Genomic DNA, 18083 nt, shown 5'->3' with positions numbered 1-18083 from the left:
GTAGACGAGGTTAGTGGGTTGATATGTAAACAGTCACACAAGTTATTATTCTGTTTAAAGCCTTGGATTTACTCTTAAGTGTAACCGGAACTTTTTGAAGTGTTCATATTTCAGAAGTGTATATTTTTGTTGTAGGTGTTTACATTTTCAAGACCTTAGGTTTGTTTGCGAGTGGTTTTAAGCCTCTGGCTGGCAAGAAGGAAAAAGATACACTTACAATGTTGTCATGCAAAAGCAAAGAAATGTGCTTTTGTACGGGAGCGTGACTCACTATTTCTCAGTGTGACACCTCATTTGCTTGATTGTTTTTGTTGCTGTTCTGTGGGTTTTGTTGGTTAAAAGACCACCTCTTCTGCAAGGGTTCTCTTGCTGTTTTTCATGTGTTCCTCCTTTCTCCCCTACACGTGTTGCAGGTTTTAGGCAGCATGTACTTCAGCAGCTCCGGCAATGGCACAGTTGTTTTATGACAAGCGTATGAAAGCGAGCAAAGAGTTTTTTCTGTGTTTGTGGTCTCAAGGCTGGGGATGCCTCATACGTCAACGCAAAGCTCATCAGTTAACGGAAGATGTTAATATGCTTAATATGTCTTTGAGAAAGAGACATCAAAAAGTGTCAGAGACTAGATGTGGGAGAGAGAGCGCCAAAGATATTTCTGATTCCTAGAGATAAGTTACAGTAGGCAGCACTAGCTCACGGGCTGGGGTTTTGGATCTGACCCAGCCGGGCAGCTTTGGCTCTGGAAGTGCCGAAATGGGGGTATTCATCTGCGTGCGTGTGTACATGCATGTGTATCTTTGAACCAGCCCTTGGGTTTGGGAGGGTTTATTATGTTAGGTGTGGAGCAAGCATGCCTGCCTCTGTGTGTCTTGCTTGGACACCTGGCTGGGAACAGACGTTGCCCCCAAGCATGAAGGAATCGGCCAGCTTCAGCCATGGAGTGTGCGGGAGTGGGAGTTGGGTCATAGGGTGTTGCAGTTAGCAAAGCGTTGCTGGTTCTTATTTTTTCCCCCCTTTTTTTATGAACTTCCTTGCATTTCTGATACTTACTCCTTCCAGAGGTGATCTGCCTCTGTAGCAGTGAGACTGCAAAATAGTTGCTGCTTTGTTCTTTTCTGTGGGCACGGAGGTGCAGGAGGACGAGTGATGGGGAGCTGGTGCAATAGCTTCACCGCAGTGTCATTCGGGGGCCTCACGGAAGGATTTTCCTTACAGGGCCTCTGCAAATATGTTGGAGATGGGCCCTGAGCCTTTGGCTTGGGTTTAGCTTTTCCACAGCAGAGGCTGTAGTAACGCTAGTCATTGATCCAGAGACGTGCAGCCTGGGATTTTTCAGGGGGTACATAAACTCTCCCTTCTTGTAAGCTGAGTGAGAGGTGTTTTGCTAATGACTTTTTTAGTTCAAATACAGCAGCTGTATGTTAGTGAAAACGGGGGCTGAAATAGTATCAGATTCCTCTTTTCCAGGGTCCATAAGCTGCTCTGTTAGTTGCTGCGTCTGGGTAAGGCATGTGTTTGCTGTTGAGATGTTCAGAAACTCCGAATAATCTCTTGGAGCATTGGCTGATCGATGTTCTTGGGCCCAGAGTCCTCTTGGTAAAATGTGGTATTTTACATCACATCCTTGCAGGGTGTTAATAGTGACGTTACAGTCACGAAAAAGGCTTCTCTTTCCTGCTGTCTTAAGAAGGCTATTTAAGTGAGAGAGGCAGAACAGCAAAGAGCAGCGTGTGCAGATGGTAGGCGGTGTAATGATGCTGGCATCTCGTCTCGGGGTACTCAGGGCGGCGTTCGGGGTCCTGGAGGGAAGGGTGGAGGTACTGAAAGTGGATATCCAGGTTGCGTGGTCCTGCCCTGGGAGCAGTGTTTCGGTGTAGGTGGGAAAACTCTGCAGAGCATGAAAGCAGCCTCTGCACGTGTACGTGTGCGTGGGGCACTGTGGTTGTGCCTTACGGCAGTAAGAGGTGTAACTGCAGGAAACATCGGTGAACCCTTGTGAGCTTTGATTTAGCTTGCACGTACGTTTGACAGTAGCGAAAATGTGGCAGCAGGGTTTTCACTGTGAAGCGATGGAGACCCTTGAGCAGAAGGCTGGACTAGATAGGGTCCTTCTGACCTGAATTTTGTGTGATTCTGAGACCGTGGCTGGGTACTCACGGTTTTAGTCCGCACTGAAGTCTGTTTGTAGGGATCTTTACTAGGTAGATTATAGCGGAAGTAAAGCTTAGGCTTTAATCATACCTTTATTTGCTGTGTAAGTGTATCCAAAGCCAGGAGCTTGTGGTTGGTTTTTATTTTAGGGTTTCTCCGATGTAGTGGTTAGATTTCCCATTTCCTTGTGGAAGAGTAGGAAAACGGGAATTTTATGAATCCATTTGGCTAATACATCTCAAATTCCACCTACTTGAGGTGCGGGAGTTTGCCTCGTGCTCCAGTACAGCACCCTCGTGTACTGTATGTACACGTATCGTGGCCCTTCTGCACTGCTGCTTGCTCTTTACATCTCTGTCTGCCTTTTATTTTTTCCTAACGTGTTTCTGTCCCTTTCTTTCCCCACTATGACCTTTGCTTCCCTCTTCCTTAGTGATACTGTGGCATACTCCTGCCCCAGAACATCTTGGCCAATGCAGCTGCTATGAGTAAAATAACAGCACGTGGTTTTGCGCACGCCAGTTGCCCCAGGCAAAGGGCTTGGGGTGCAGGAGGCTGGCAGCACTGTTCCTCTGCGGCTGCCAACAGATGTCCGACTGGGAGTGTGTGAGAAAGGTAGTACGAGCTCAGCAGTCAGTAACTTCCAAAATGTGAAGCTCTCTTTTTCTGAAGTATTAAGTTGCTAGGTTTTGCCAAGATCTTGTAAATAAACCAATTGTGAAGGAGATTTTTGGCCGAACCTTTTATGATGCAGAGCAATGAAACCATTTGGGACCGTTTAAGTTAGTGCAGTATTATTTGGTCTGGGCCATTAAAAAGCTTTGCTGGGTTGGGAGAACTGTAAAAGGACTTCAGGGTTTTCATTGTACACGTAATTTTTCAGTTCTAGTGCTCAGGGCAATAACAGAACTTTTGGAAAATGTACACGTTTTCTGTATTCTCCACATTTGCTAGCATCTTTTCCGTCCGTGTTGTGCTACTTGTCGGTAAAATTCTTTTCTCCACTGGCGTATGCAAAACTGCATTGGAAATACTTTGTTGAGCTCTTTAAGAAAAGATGGGGAAGATCCAGTTCATAACAGGCATCTGAAACCTTGCCAACCACAATGCTGTTAAATACCGCTTTCCAACTTCCATATTCTTAGAAAAGTCTCTCCAAATTGTGGAATAAATGCCCATTTGTAACTCTCAAATATGCTGGCTAGCTTAACCTGCAACTTGTAGATCTGTCCTGACCATATACCCTGTGAAAGAGTGATAGTCATGTATGTGTAACTATAATTTAATGTCCGCAATCCACTAATGACATGAATGCATGCAGAAATCCGTGCCTGCAGAGCTCTGCTGGCTGCAGGGGAAGAACACATCAGTGCGGTCAGTGTTTTGGCTGTGTTTTAACATGTCACAGGATCAGGACCTGATCTAAAAAACCCAAAAAAACCCCCAAAAAACCCAAAAGCCTCGAAACTGTTGAACCTGTTTAATGTATACATCAGGGAGCGGTCTTGAAGAGGTTTGATCTGCTGCAAATTGTCTTGCAACAAAAAGGAAAATGACCGTTCAGTCATTCTGCCTTTCAGATGCTGGTAAGAATCTCTCCATCTGAGCGTCGCTGTTGGAAAGAGCGCACCTGTGAATTTCCCGTGTTAATGGAAAGGAAGCTGGCAAAAAAACCCGGGTTCATCTTGTATGTGTGTATATATACAGAACAGCTGTATTTGTCCAGGAGGGGCTGTGTGTAGTGGGAGGTGGAGAAAACTCTCTCCCAGGCATTTTGGTGCATGTTGCAGTGTGGTTCAACAGCCTTTAACGCCACAAATTGTACTGGTTGCAGTGGAAATTCAGGTTAGGCTGTAGCTCGTATTGTTCTTCAGCCGAAACATCCGCGAATATGTATTCCTAACACAGCCTCTATGTATTGTGAAGAAGAAAAATGTCCCCCGCTCTCTCCTTTTTTTTATACTACTGGAAGGCATAGTAGTTTCACTCAAACTACATCCAAAGTGATGTGTTTTCCTAGTTAGTGGTCATCTCCTTAGGTAGATGTTGCTGTTTGGGTAATCTGCCACATAGAGATGTAGATGGTATTATAAGCAAGAAGACATATGACTGTAAAATAAAATCTGTACTGGAAATTCTGGGTATTAGATTACCCTTACAGCTTTAGAAGGCTGTATATATATATATATGTATGTAAAAAACAGTCTTTAATGATAGCTCTAACAATGTTAGACAACTGGTGCTGAGTCAGGACTCCTTTTGCATGTCCTGTCAAAAATGAACACGGTCAAAACTTTCACAGGATTTAGTCTTCCTTTATTTTGGCTCAGCTGTGGTTCACCGACCTTGCTGTGAAAAACCATTGACAAACCATTGATGCTCTCTGTTTTGACCGTTGCATTGAGATCCAGAGGTTGCCACGGATCCTGGTGGAAGAGCAGGGGCTCAATGAGCTCTCAGCTCGGCTGCCGCAAGATGCGGAATTCCCATGTTCTGGAAGTGGGATGTACCACCCTCCGTTAGCAGCTGGAGACAGGATTTGGACGCAGTCTGCCTGTAGAAAGCATCTTGCAGCTCAAGAGGTTGACGAACAGCTTGTGATTTTTTTGGTATGGGAATCCTTTTGCAAAATTTGAGGAAAAACTCATTATCCTGACAGAATGACTAAAAAAAAAAAAAAAATCTCTGGACCCATAATTAAAAATGTCTGATTTGTACATTTGCATGTTTTTCCTGTGCTGAACACTTAAGTTTTATGGTCTTACCTGGGGGCTGGTGGTGCTGCTGCTGGGTGGGTGAGTTACCTGAGGAAGGGCCAGGGCACAGGTAGTGGTACTTGACTCCCGTGTTTATTACGGCACAGAGGAATTGGAAAATGTGGTTCCAAGAAGACTGTGATGGGATCTCCTGATGTCATGGGCAGGGTGAGCACGGAGAGATTTGCTCAGCGTGTACTTTCAGATACTGTATATATTTTCCCTATAATTGGAACATTTATAGGCATTTCTTGCTTTTGAGCCTGGTAGCTTTTAAACAGTCATCTTCTGATTAAAAATTTGTTTAATGCCTTCTGTCCTGCAGGCTATAAATACCTATTGATTAATTTAATTTTGGTTTGAGAATTTTGTCTTCATGTGGCTTGTTCTCTTTCCATCTTACGATGCCACATCTGGTTTTGCGCTTCTAACTGTACAGCTTGTCAGAGGGCTCTACGGTGGCTTCTTCTGGGCTTGGTGTCTTGTCTTCTGGGAAAATCTGTACTGCAGTATTATGGACCATGTTGTTATATCCATAAATTGCATTTTGTTAACCGATTCAGGTGTTCAGGTAACAGGTTTGCAATTGAGCTGAATACAGGAACAAGGAAATGGCTCAAAGGAGAGTCTCATTTAGGATACTTTTATAATTTTATCTTACAGTATTAAAAGTTTGTGTCAGAGGAAGGTTTTAAATCCATCTCCTGAACTATAGTTCAGTGCCTTAACTTTATTCCATTCATGTTTTCTAAGTCTTTTTATACCTTCCCAAAGATACAACTTTATCCTCCTTCCTCAGAGTTTCTACCCTGGCATGAAATTAAATTTGTATGTCTTGCACTTCATTTCTTCTTACTCGGCAGAAAAAGGGAAGGTGATCATACTTCTGCTTATCATGAAGAGATACCAAAGAGAGTCTTAATAGTAGCAGTAAATTTACAGAGTCCTTTTTAGCTGTCAGTGCATAAAGGTTGCGTAGGTTGTAAGTGGGATAGGGCGTTTTTTTTTATTTCATAACTCTGTGATGACTTAGCCTCAGTCCTCAAGATGTTTGCTCAGCGTGCCGAGCAAGGCATCGACCATAGCCTTGCACTTGGCGTTCATCGCAAATTAGAAGGCATGGTATGAATGAGAGGTATGGATCATGGTATGAATTTCGTGGTATGAATCTCATGGTATGAGAAGGCTTTGGGGAGACCTTATCGCAGCCTATCAGTACGTAAAGGGGGCTTATAAAAAAGATGGCAGCAAACTTTTTAGCAGGGTCTGTTGTGACAGGACGAGGGGGAATGGCTTTAAACTAAAGGGGGGTAGATTTAGACTAGATGTAAGGAAGAAATGTTTTACACTGAGGGTGGTGAAGCACTGGCACAGGTTGCCCAGAGAGGTGGTGGATGCCCCATCCCTGGAAACATTCCAGGTCAGGTTGGACGGGGCTCTGAGCAACCTGATCTAGTTGAAGATGTCCCTGCCCACGGCAGGGGGGTTGGACTAGATGACCTTTAGAGGTCCCTTCCAACCCAAACTATTCTATGATTCTATGAATGTGAATAGTGAAATAACTTATGCCGTGCTAGAGGGAGGCCCTCCCAAAGGACTGCCAGAATAACTGGTAAAAATGTGCCTTTTTGGCCCTCAGTTAATTAATTAGCTGTTTCACAACAATCTGTGCTACTTTTTTGGATTACAAACTTCTTAATTAATTTCCTTTCATGGATCTGGCTTTGAGGTTCATGTATGCCGAAAACAAATATTACGAGTAGATCTGAAATGATGGTCCGTGTCTGAACTGTTGCTATTGGTGACCTAAAGGCTGCAAAAGATACGGATCATCGCTGTCAAGTGTTACATTTCTCTTCTGACCGATTGTGCCAAGTTGCATTGAGCTAAACCTAAAACTGTTGCTGCTGGTGATGATTGCATGGTCAAAATGTGTTTGATTAGTAAGGCTGTATTGTATGCTGGCATCTCCAGATCAACATAACACTGCGGCAGATACTTACCTTGCATTAATAAAGCCATGAAATAACGCTGAAACCTGAAAAAAAACCCTGAAAAACTTACAGTACTGTTCTGGCTCTGTTTAGTCTTGTGTTTTTCGAGTTAGAGAGGAAAATCCAGTGAAGCTGATCTTGCTTTTGGGGCTTTCAGTATTGCAGCACTTTTCAAACTCTGCAGGAAAATCTTTTTCTTTTTCTTTCTTTTTTTCTCCTCCTTCTCCTTTTTAAAGAGTAACGCTTTTCACAAGCTTCTCCAAACTATACAAATATTTTTACAGGCCTTAAAAACCTTTAGTAAAAGTTTGTTTTTATGGAATCTGAACTTTTGGCCCGGTATGATGCCATAGGAGTTGGTGTGCTTTTTTTGTCAGGAGAAAGTCACGAAGCATAAGAAGTCTGTACTGCAGTAATTAATATTACTTTTCAGCTATTTCACACAGCTGTTTCTTGTTAAGTGTGCGGTGAAAGCTGTATGCTTGGGCACATCTCAAAAGTCCATTTCCCCCAGTTCCTGCCCAGAGCACTTCTCCACATTCTTGCTTCCCCAGAGGGCAAGGAGTTGCACTGAAGGTTTTTGAAGCTGTTCACAAGTCTGATTTTGGCCTAGTAACTCGGGAGGGCTGTATTTTGGATACTTGATTCTGGGATGAAATTAAACATTTCACCTAACTTTTTACGACTGCAGAGGTTTCTGTATTCCTTGGAAGTCTGGAGTTATTAGTGAATTATGAGAGGTTTCTCTTTTTTCTTTCCTTTGTGCAAAATGGCAACAGACACAATTCATAAGAAACCATTTTATCTTCTTTAGAGTGCAGCATTTCTATTAATATGGCTTCAGTTGTGTATACAAATTAGTGGATTTACAAGCAACTCTTACTCATGTCTGTCTGTATCTGGGGAAAAATCAGATGAAATAATTTTAATGCTTAAAAAAGGGTTTGCAGCAATTATCCTAAAGATTTCATGTTCCTGGTATTCTTATTGTTGGAGTTTCTTCAGTCCTGTCTTTAGGAGCAACAGAAGTAAACCAAGAAAGCTTTCATTTGTATTGCAAAAATCTTTTTCCCCACAACAAAAAGCAAAATAAGCAGCAAACTCCCTCTGAATCTCAAGAGATGCTCCCGCTCCAAACGCGCTTCAAGCATTTATTCTGGTGGCTTAAAAGGTCAAGCTTTTTAGAACTGCATCATTAAATAGAAAAAACTATATACTCCACAAAAGCAGGTAGGTGAACGAAGCTCGTGTCTGAGATGATGTATACCCGTATTGCCCATCCGACTTTCCCCACTAAGCTGTAATACCAGTCTTGCTGTACGGAACCAGGGATGTGTTTCTCAAGAACCCTTCGAAGACAGAAATGGGCAAACACAAACTGGTGCGAGTCCTTGGCTGAGAACGTCTGAGTGAATGGAGCACAGCTGTCGGTTCCTCTAGCTGGGCTTTTATCATGGTCAGATCTCTGTATAGTCTGTTCAAACAGAAAATGTTTTTAACTAATTCCCAAAATAACTTCTGGGATGACAAGCAGAAGGAAGGAGAAGTTCCAGTCTAGTTCATTTTTGGAAACACTGATAGTCTCGCACCAGATGAGTCATATCCTTCGTTTGGACACCTGATGGACACGTAAACAGTACTGGCTTGCGACATCCTGCTCGTTCCTTCTTTAGCTGCTCAATTCTTTGGTGAGAGTCGTCTTTGTCTTTATGCATCCCAAGAAGGTGAGAAGCTGTTTCTCAGCTATTCCTCATTTTTGATGCCCGTGTTGCCATGATCTTGCTTCCTGTCATGGAAGTACAGTTGCTCTTAAAAATCCCCGTTTAGTGGAACTGTGGATGAAAGCACAGTATTGCCCAGAAGCACAGTACTCATCTGGGCTCGCTCTTAATTGCTCTTTTTTAAGTGAGAGAGTCTGCAGGTACGGGTTTCACTGGAAATAATGGCCATCCAGAATAGAGGAAAACCTAGGGATTTTGGGAGATCCAATTTCTTCTGTTCCACTGCTGCTGAAATGGTTGTGTTTGTTTTTAGCAGAAATGGGATTGAATCGTACTGCCTGTGCAAGCTGGCTCAATGGGATGGAGCTGCAGGGAGTGGGCATGTATTTTCTGTGAAGGGGCGGAGGAAGGACCACATGTCAAGCTGCAAGCAGTCCAAAGAGCTCATATGAGTTGCTGTATGGGCCTTTTCCCCTTTTTTAAGTGATGCTTTAAATAAAGTTAGATTGTCAGAGGGAGATGTTCTAAAAATGGTTGGAATAGAACAGGATCTTCTATGGTTTAGGACAACGTGTACTTTGCTTCCTTTTCCTTCCCTTATTCTCCAGAAAAATGGCAGTTCCAACACAGCATTTAGGTATTTGCGGCTCAAAAGAAATGGAAGTCGTGTAGAAGGTATCTGGTGGACTTTTCTATGGTATTTGGTATAGTTTCTTGTATCGCAGTATTCCCCCTCCTGAGTAGCCACTGGTTCAAAAACCTGCACTTTGAGGTGCAGTGTCCCAGATACTCCTGTTAAGGTTAGGCTGAAATGCAGCGGAGATGCAACTTCCTGGCTCCGCTGTTTCAGCCACTTCAAGGCTTGATTCATTTCTCATTCTGAATGCAATGACAGGAATAATCAGGGAAGAATAAAGGAGAAAAAGAGCAAACGGCTCTTCTGGATTTAGGTGGAGGCCACTTTTGGCTTATAGCTTGAAACAAGCCGTCGGCAAAGGGGAAAACGTTTGTGTGTTAATCTAAACTACTGGATTTGATTTGTAGCTAGAAAAATCAGTTTAGACTTTGTGTTAATTCACAGGCAGTAGCTAAAAGCTACGTGATATGACCTTACGGATTTTCAAACAAACATGACCAGTTATCCTCAGGGTACTCGGCCCCCCGAGCTGGAAGACGGGGACGGCGAGCAGGATGAACCCCCCGTAATCCAGGAGGAAGCAGTCAATGACCTGCTATGCCACCTGGACACTCACAAGTCTATGGGGCCGGATGGGATCCACCCGAGAGTGCTGAGGGAGCTGGCGGAGGTGCTCGCCAAGCCGCTCTCCATCATTTATCAGCAGTCCTGGTTAACGGGGGAGGTCCCGGAAGACTGGAGGCTTGCCAATGTGACGCCCATCCACAAGAAGGGCCGGAAGGAGGATCCGGGGAACTACAGGCCTGTCAGCCTGACCTCGGTGCCGGGGAAGATTATGGAGCGGCTCATCTTGAGGGCGCTCACAAGGCATGAGCGGGACAACCAGGGGATCCGGCCTAGCCAGCACGGGTTCATGAGAGGCAGGTCCTGCTTGACCAACCTGATCTCCTTCTATGACCAGGTGACCCGCCTAGTGGATGAGGGAAAGGCTGTGGATGTGGTCTACCTGGACTTCAGCAAGGCCTTTGACACTGTCTCCCACAGCATTCTCCTAGAGAAGCTGGCGGCTCACGGCTTAGACAGGTGGACTCTGCGCTGGGTCAAAAACTGGCTGGATGGCCGGGCCCAGAGAGTTGTGGTGAATGGAGTTACATCCAGTTGGTGGCCGGTCACGAGCGGTGTTCCCCAGGGCTCAGTACTGGGGCCGGTCTTGTTTAATATCTTTATTGATGATCTGGATGAGGGGATTGAGTGCACCCTCAGTAAGTTTGCAGACGACACCAAGTTGGGTGGGAGTGTTGATCTGCTCGAGGGCAGGAAGGCTCTGCAGAGGGACCTGGACAGGCTGGATCGATGGGCCCAGGCCAACTGTATGAGGTTCAACAAGGACAAGTGCCGGGTCCTGCACTTCGGCCACAACAACCCCATGCAGCGCTACAGGCTTGGGGAAGAGTGGCTGGAAAGCTGCCCAGCAGAGAAGGACCTGGGGGTGTTGGTTGACAGCCGGCTGAACATGAGCCGGCAGTGTGCCCAGGCGGCCAAGAAGGCCAATGGCATCCTGGCTTGTATCAGAAATAGTGTGGCCAGTAGGAGTAGGGAAGTGATCGTGCCCCTGTACTCGGCCCTGGTGAGGCCGCACCTCGAATACTGTGTTCAGTTTTGGGCCCCTCACTACAAGAAGGACGTTGAGGTGCTGGAGCGTGTCCAGAGAAGGGCAACGAGGGCTGGTGAGGGGTCTGGAGAACAAGTCTTATGAGGAGCGGCTGAGGGAACTGGGACTGTTCAGCCTGGAGAAAAGGAGGCTGAGGGGAGACCTCATCGCTCTCTACAACTACCTGAAAGGAGGTTGTAGCGAGGTGGGTGTTGGTCTTTTCTCCGAAGTAACAAGCGATAGGACGAGAGGAAATGGCCTCAAGTTGCGGCAGGGGAGGTTTAGATTGGATGTAAGGAAAAATTTCTTTACTGAAAGAGTGGTTAAACATTGGAACAGGCTGCCCAGGGAAGTGGTGGAGTCCCCATCCCTGGAGGTTTTTAAAAGACGTGTAGATGAGGCGCTTAGGGACATGGTTTAGTGGACATGGTGGTGTCGGGTTGACGGTTGGACTCGATGATCTTAGAGGTCTTTTCCAACCTCAATGATTCTATGATTCTATGATTCTATGACTGTTCATTTTTTTAAAATAATTGATTCAAATAAACCCACTTTTCATCTTCCTAATTTGTATAACACCATTTCTCGTGTCTTTGCTATCCTCATCTACTTTTGCAGTTCTTTCTGTTTATTCTAACCCCTTGTTGGATGTATGATGTAAACTAATGGAAACTTTTCCGTTGGGAACTGCTAGAACATTTAGCGAGTGATACGGTCCTGAATGGTCTTAATCATAGTCCAGACTCATGCCTCTGACAATCTAGCTGTATAGAATTGCATGCATTCAGTGTCCGATGCTGTTCGATAAACATTAAGAAATACCTCCGTAAGAAAATTGCCATGAAAAATTCCCATCTTCTCTGAGCGGTTGACCGTGCCGTAAGTGGTCCTTCAAGGAATTTTTATGGGTTTTTAAATTGCTTTTTTGTGAAATGAAGATAGAAGAATAACGCATGCTTATTTTTGCCAATTGGACAATAGCTACTTACTTTGTAATAAGCATTTTCTTTGATGAAAAATGGGATCGGAAAGCTAGAGGTCAAAAGTCTACTGTCTTCGCTGCAAGCTGAAGCTCAGTCTTTCTCTGGTTTTAGGTTTGAAGCAGTAGGCTTCGCTGTCAAGTGCTGAAATACCGCGATGGCTGTGAAAATTTACTTTTGTCTTTTTTGTTCGCAGTCAAGCTGCAGCTTCAAGCAGAAGAAAGAGGAGTGGTGTCAATCAAAGGTGTAAGTGCAAATCGCTTTCTGGCTATGAAGGAGGATGGCAGGTTGCTGGCCTTGGTAAGCAGCGGTTTTTTAATCTTTATCTCTGTCTGTGTCTCTCTGTATTGGTAGGTCCTCTCCTCCAGCAGGACTTACTCAACTTCTCTGTGTGTGATTTATCAGGGAGAAATTAGCTCCGTGTGACTTTTGTCAATTCATTGAACTATGAATTAGGAAGAGATGGGTACGACTGCCCTCACCTAGAAGCTGCAAAATTTACCTGGAGTGGCCTGTCTGAGAGAGAAAAATCACAGTGACCGTGTGTAGAAGGAAATTATAAGAACAAACGAAGACTGAAGTCTCTCTTTTTTTTTTCCCCCCACGAGTAATTTTTTTCCTCTTTCACTTACTTTCACATAAAGTGATTGTAAAGACCCTTTTAAAGTAGGAAGCAAAGCCAATTTTTTTAAAATTTTGACTGTTATGTTTTTGATAGTAATCTGCATATATTGTTTTCTCATTTTCCTCTTTGTAAAGAATCAAGGTTTTTTGGTCATGTATACTTGCAAACTAGAAAACTGGCAAGAAAAACATTTTTGAAAATGTCATGATAAAAAAAAAAGTTATTAAATGTAGGCAAATGGAACTAGTCTCTAATGAGACTAGTTTTAAACTCCATGCATTTTATTGGTATCAGCTTAATTTTTAACTGTGTTTTAAAGCCAATATGTTTAGCAGACTCTGAAAATGAGTAAGGTCTCCTAGAGCTAAATTATAAATTTTGCTTTAAGAGCTGCAGTTACATTCATTTTGCTTAGGAGAGGTAGACACTGTAAATCTCTCGTCCATATTTACAACCTTCAGTGCAGACAAACTTTCAGCGCTTGTGAAGTACCACCGTAGGGCATCCTACTAGAATTTCAGGTTGAGATAATCCCTGATGCTTTAGTATCTTGAACACGGCCCCGTTCAGCTTCTGTGCGAGTCCCCACTAGGAACAGGTGTTAATAATAAAGTGAATTCCTCACCCCAGCTGAACTGCAGCTAATGACAGACCCGTGCCAAGGGCTGCAGAAATTACCTCCGATTCCCCTCGGTTCTGCTCTGCCTAAGTGAAATTAGTCTGAAGGCAAACAAAACACTTCAGCAGTTTTACACGAGCAGGGATCCCTGGTGTGCTCCTCAGCACCGCGCGTCCCTGGCTCCAGGAAGCCCGTTTTGTTTATGCCTGTGAATACAGTTAAAGAACCTGTTTCAAGTGACAGCGTTACTTACTCGGGTATCGTGTGACAGCTCAGATGAAGAAAATGTGAGGAGTAGTCCACTGTGCTGTTCTTGCATTAAGGATAATTGGGAATTTCCTGTGGTGCTGGTGTGGTGGCATTCGGCTTCCCGTTCAAATTGCCCTCCTTACCCTGAGCGACAGCGAATGGCCAAAATGGGGTGTTCAGCACCATTTGTAAAATTACGAACACCTGGGGGTGTTTATGTTTGGGACTTCCAACCTACTGTTGCATGGTGGGTTTTGGTTGTAGAACATGCTTCCCTTGCAGCTATATGCAGCAGTTTTCTCTGCTTCGTTCTTGTGAGGCGATGTGCTTGGAAAGTATCCGCCATTCACTCGGAATTGCGCTCTCAAAATCTGGTAAAGTTGGGTCGCTTTGTGCTTCTCACTTGAGCTGATAAAACCTTTGTTTTGGTTTTGCTTTGTTTCTGGAAACGGCTATTACTCGAATTGTGTTTACTGCAAACACTACTTCCTACAGCTCTTCATTTTTGCTATTCATAGGTGAAAACTCTCTACTGTTAAGATTTTGTTCTTCAGCCAGCCTAGTGAATACTTCTGCAATTTCACGATCATTTTCTGGAGCGCACAGGCAGTGTTTTTTCCGTGAGGATTTCTGTACTATGGCTTCCAACCGTTTGTGGCCAGTTGTGCCTCTAGTGTTTTCTGCCTATAAACACATTCATGAAACTGTTCCTAGTTGCCAGCATTTCTTTTTCAGTTTGAGCAGTGTTGTGTTTCAGCGAGAGCTTTGAAAGAGCGTATGCTGGAAATCTTTGCGGTGAAGTGACCTCGTCAGTGCGCGTGAATTCGTATCTGCTGAAACCTTTGGTTATTTCTTTTAAAGCATTATGGCACTTCAATTTCTGAACACCTATTTAGTTCTCTAATCCACTAGTCACTCAAGTACTGTTCTGTCCTTTGTAACATCTGTTTTGTTTCTTCTTTTTTATTACTTTTCAGGGTCAAGGATCAATTTGCGTAGTGTCCTTGTTTTATACATGTAGCAACATCTTCAGAAATACTTTCGCAAATTATTATTCAGTCCTGTTTTTCATCTAGTTGGATGTTTCTGTAATTACTTTGTTGAGATGTGTCTTTATGGTTTGTTCCGAGTTGGGTTTTGCAAAATGATCTATTGCATAGCCAGCATATCACTGCTTACACTGGTGATTTGCGTGGCGGTGCAGTGGATCGCGTTCTTGTCTTGAGAGCTGGATGATACGGCTTTTAATTTAGCAGTTTCATGCTCTCCGTTTACAAATAGACCCAGTTGTTGTGGGGGAGAGGTAATCTTTACCCGTTCAGTCACTGAAGGAAATGGCTGGTTATTAATGCAGCCAGTCAAAACCTCCCCTTGGAAAATGCTGTTTTAACTAAAAACATTTCTGCACAAATATATCTATTCCATCAGATTTTTAATGGAAAAATTGAACCATTTCACTTCTGAAATGGCTCATTTTGACTTTCCGGTTTCATTTAATTATAATAATGAAATATTTTCACTTTATGGAATTAAATGTGTTTGATTATTTCATTTCACGAAGAAATTTCTCAAAATTTCCCATGAAAGGAAGAATTGCACTTTTGACTAACTTTTCTATTTCACGAGAAATAATTTGTCATTTAAGGATACGACCTGTTTGTTCTGTCTGTCATGCTTATGTGGTTTCACTATGACCGGACAGGTTTTGCCAGACTGAAGGACTTGAAGGGAAATTCTTCTCTTTTGATGTTACGGATTAAAATTGTGGTACAAGAATATTTGTGAGAATAACCTTCATTTCCTGGCCCTTTCGTAGTTAGAAAAGGCTAAATACGATCATCACCTTTCTCGGGTCATAGTCCATCTGCTGTGATAGTTACAGGTTAACCCTCTGGTTTCAGTTTTGAGAATGAACAAACTTGAGGAATTTTAATTCCTAATCTGAGTCCAAAATGTCAAAACTAGTTAATTGGCATAACGTCATACTAAGGCAGATGCAGTTTGCACCAAAAAATCAATCAGTGGGTGGCATTTGGCTGTGCACATAAGGGAGGAAGAACTTTGTCGCAGGAAGTTGCTGCCTCTTTCGGTCAATTAATCTGCCCCGGGTGAATCACCTTGAGGATTTCGGCGGTCGTTACGGTTTGGCTACTGTAAGCGGTGGCACACGGCAGACCGTAGTACCAGCACGGCTACGACCAACATTGCTAACGTTAAAAACTCCTGCACTCAGCGTTTTATTTAGTCTCTCAGACTTCTTCTGGATGGAGGTCTTGCTTGGCAGCTGATAAAATACTGACTGCTGGCAGGGCAGGCGCCGAGCGGCACTCGCTCCCCGTCACTGCCCCAGGTGTTTTCCCTTCCTTTATCCTTTTCACGAAGGGCTGTAGAGTTCAGGTATTTCACGATGTGCTGTGAAAAGCTTTCACTGCCAGATCGCCGCTCTGAATGCAGCCTAGACCAAAGCGTATTTAAGAAAACCATTGATATCCAGGACTTTTCCAGGGGCCGAGGTTCACAGCGCGGTGGCCAACTCCTGCTGGACAGCAGTCCAGCTTCCAAAATGTCGCCTTTGGCAGATGTTAAGGAATACATAGTTCATGAAGCCTGAACTATCATTTGTCACCTAAATGTTTACTTTTATGTCAAAATATTTACATTGGCAATGTACTGTAGGAAAATACTGGTATCTCGTCTGCTTTGTGGAGAAATAAGGACTTAAGTGTCCGGAGCAAATCACATGGCACCTTTCAAAATCTCTTGATGAATGTAAAAAAAAAACAAAAAAAAACAAAAAAAAAAAACCACAAAACTTTTTCCTTTTTATCTTTTTCGTTTTTCACCCTTTTTTGATTATTTTTTTTATAACACCCATAAATTGCCTGAAAATCTGTTTGAGGAGTTTAATCTCAATTTTAATCTCAAATTTTACTTTTTAAACCTGAGAGATACGAGGAAGGCTAAATAAAAACGATGCGTTTCTCTGAGTTGTGATTGTGTTTACTTTGTGGGTTTAGTGCGTAGGAGAGGGGGTCGTGGTGAATATGCCTTTCGTCTGTACGTGGGGTCTTGCAGTGGCGGCTTAAATTCACCACGGGCGCACTGTGGAAGCCATTTCCTTCCTAGCGGAGGTTGTAAAGACTCGGTTCCCGCCGGCGTTAGGCATCTGACCTACCTCCCCAGCTCCACAGCCGTACCCGCTGGGGACTGCCCGGGAAGCGCGCTGCCCGCTGTCTCGGTGCTTCCAGAAGTGCCGCCGCTTCGGGTAGGAGGTGAAGGCGAGGTGTGAGCCGGCTGCGACGGTCTCTTTGCCAGAATTTCCAGCTTGGGCAATTGTACTGAACTTGCCTAAGCTCTGCTTAAAGCTTGGTTTTGTTCTTAAATGCTTCTTTTCTTTATACGGTTTCTGTGCCCTCTTAAGGCTGCTGTAATCCATTTCAGGCTTGGGTCTGTGGCTTGAGATGATTAATGCATCTGTTTTCACATTGCTGGAACGAAAGGCATTAAAATATGATTTATCTTGAGAAAGATTATTTAAAATACAAATCATACGCAAATTGTCAATTTGATTCCTGCTATTTGAAATGTAAAAATATTAGTGAGTTACAGAAATGAGAAATTGCATGTGGATTTTCTCTTATAAATTCTTTTCCTTAGAAACTGAAATTTGTATCTGAACATGGTTGAAGTGGAGGAAAAAACCTTCTATTTGAAGACATATGTTTGGAGACAGATCGCTTTATTCCAGACTGCATTTGAATGATTTAATTGCTTGTAGCTACAGAAACTTGGCATGTGTGAGGAGTTACTCTTCTCTTGTGTGTTTTCGTGCATACTGTATGAAGCGTAGTTGTTCCAAGCTGACTTTTTAGTTCTAGTTGGGTACTTTATATATTCATGAATATTAACAGAAGATTGTAACAAAGAGTAGCCTGCTCGTTTAGGGAATTGCTTCACATTCCCTGTCTCCTCTCCAAGATTTTTACATGCTTGCTTTTTAATGACTAGCTTTCCTCCTCCTCTGGCATTCCCAAAAATTTTCTGGGTAAATGAGTATGACTGAATTGGTGGACTGACAGATGGCATCTATGAAAAGAAAGTGCCCCTCCCCAGTAAGTTCCTGCGGTGTTGAACTTCTGCCATCTTTGTATTTGAGAAAATAATTTCTCTTGCTTAAAGCGCTGCTTCTGCAGGCAGGTTTGCCACCGTGACTGCTGTGAGAGCAGTGTTACCCACTGACGGGTTCTGCTGCTGTGACTGTGCCTTGGGATGAATGCAGTTAAACACCAATAGCGATCCTCTTCCTATAGAATGAGATCTTCCTTGAAGCTGTTTGTACGTCCTCTTACGTTTTCGATACAGAGGAACCATGTGGTTTCTTGGTGGTGGATTTCAGAAAGTGAATAAACTTTCCTGTTTTCTCTTGACTGTGAACAGCTATAAATACTAGTCGTAGTTAAATTAGCTTGGTTTTAAGTCCCCCCGGCAATAACAACTATCCAGGAAAATGTGTGGGTTAAAGTCTTGCAACGGACGATGCCCACCTTACATGATCTCACCGATAGGAATGGGATCACTTGAAAATGAAGACTCTTTCTCTTCAGTGTGGTCGCCCCGAGGGAGCAGTGGTTTCTGCTGTCTGCAGAGATGCGCGGAAGAAAGTGTATCACGCTGTATGCATTAATGGCAGGCTTACCTTCTGA

The 18083-nt window shown here is 43.6% G+C and overlaps 1 protein-coding gene across 1 annotated transcript in view; it reads left to right on the top strand.

Annotated features, from left to right (window-relative positions):
• FGF2 (fibroblast growth factor 2) overlaps nucleotides 1-18083 on the top strand; it is a 37423-nt gene that overhangs the window by 12973 nt on the left and 6367 nt on the right. The window contains 1 exon segment of the mRNA XM_076337259.1: nucleotides 12084-12187. Coding sequence (XP_076193374.1) covers nucleotides 12084-12187 — 104 coding nt within the window.

The sequence above is a fragment of the Aptenodytes patagonicus genome, chromosome 4 (genome assembly GCF_965638725.1).
Source record: "Aptenodytes patagonicus chromosome 4, bAptPat1.pri.cur, whole genome shotgun sequence".
Lineage (NCBI taxonomy): Eukaryota > Metazoa > Chordata > Aves > Sphenisciformes > Spheniscidae > Aptenodytes > Aptenodytes patagonicus.
This window is presented reverse-complemented; position numbering and strand designations above follow the sequence as displayed.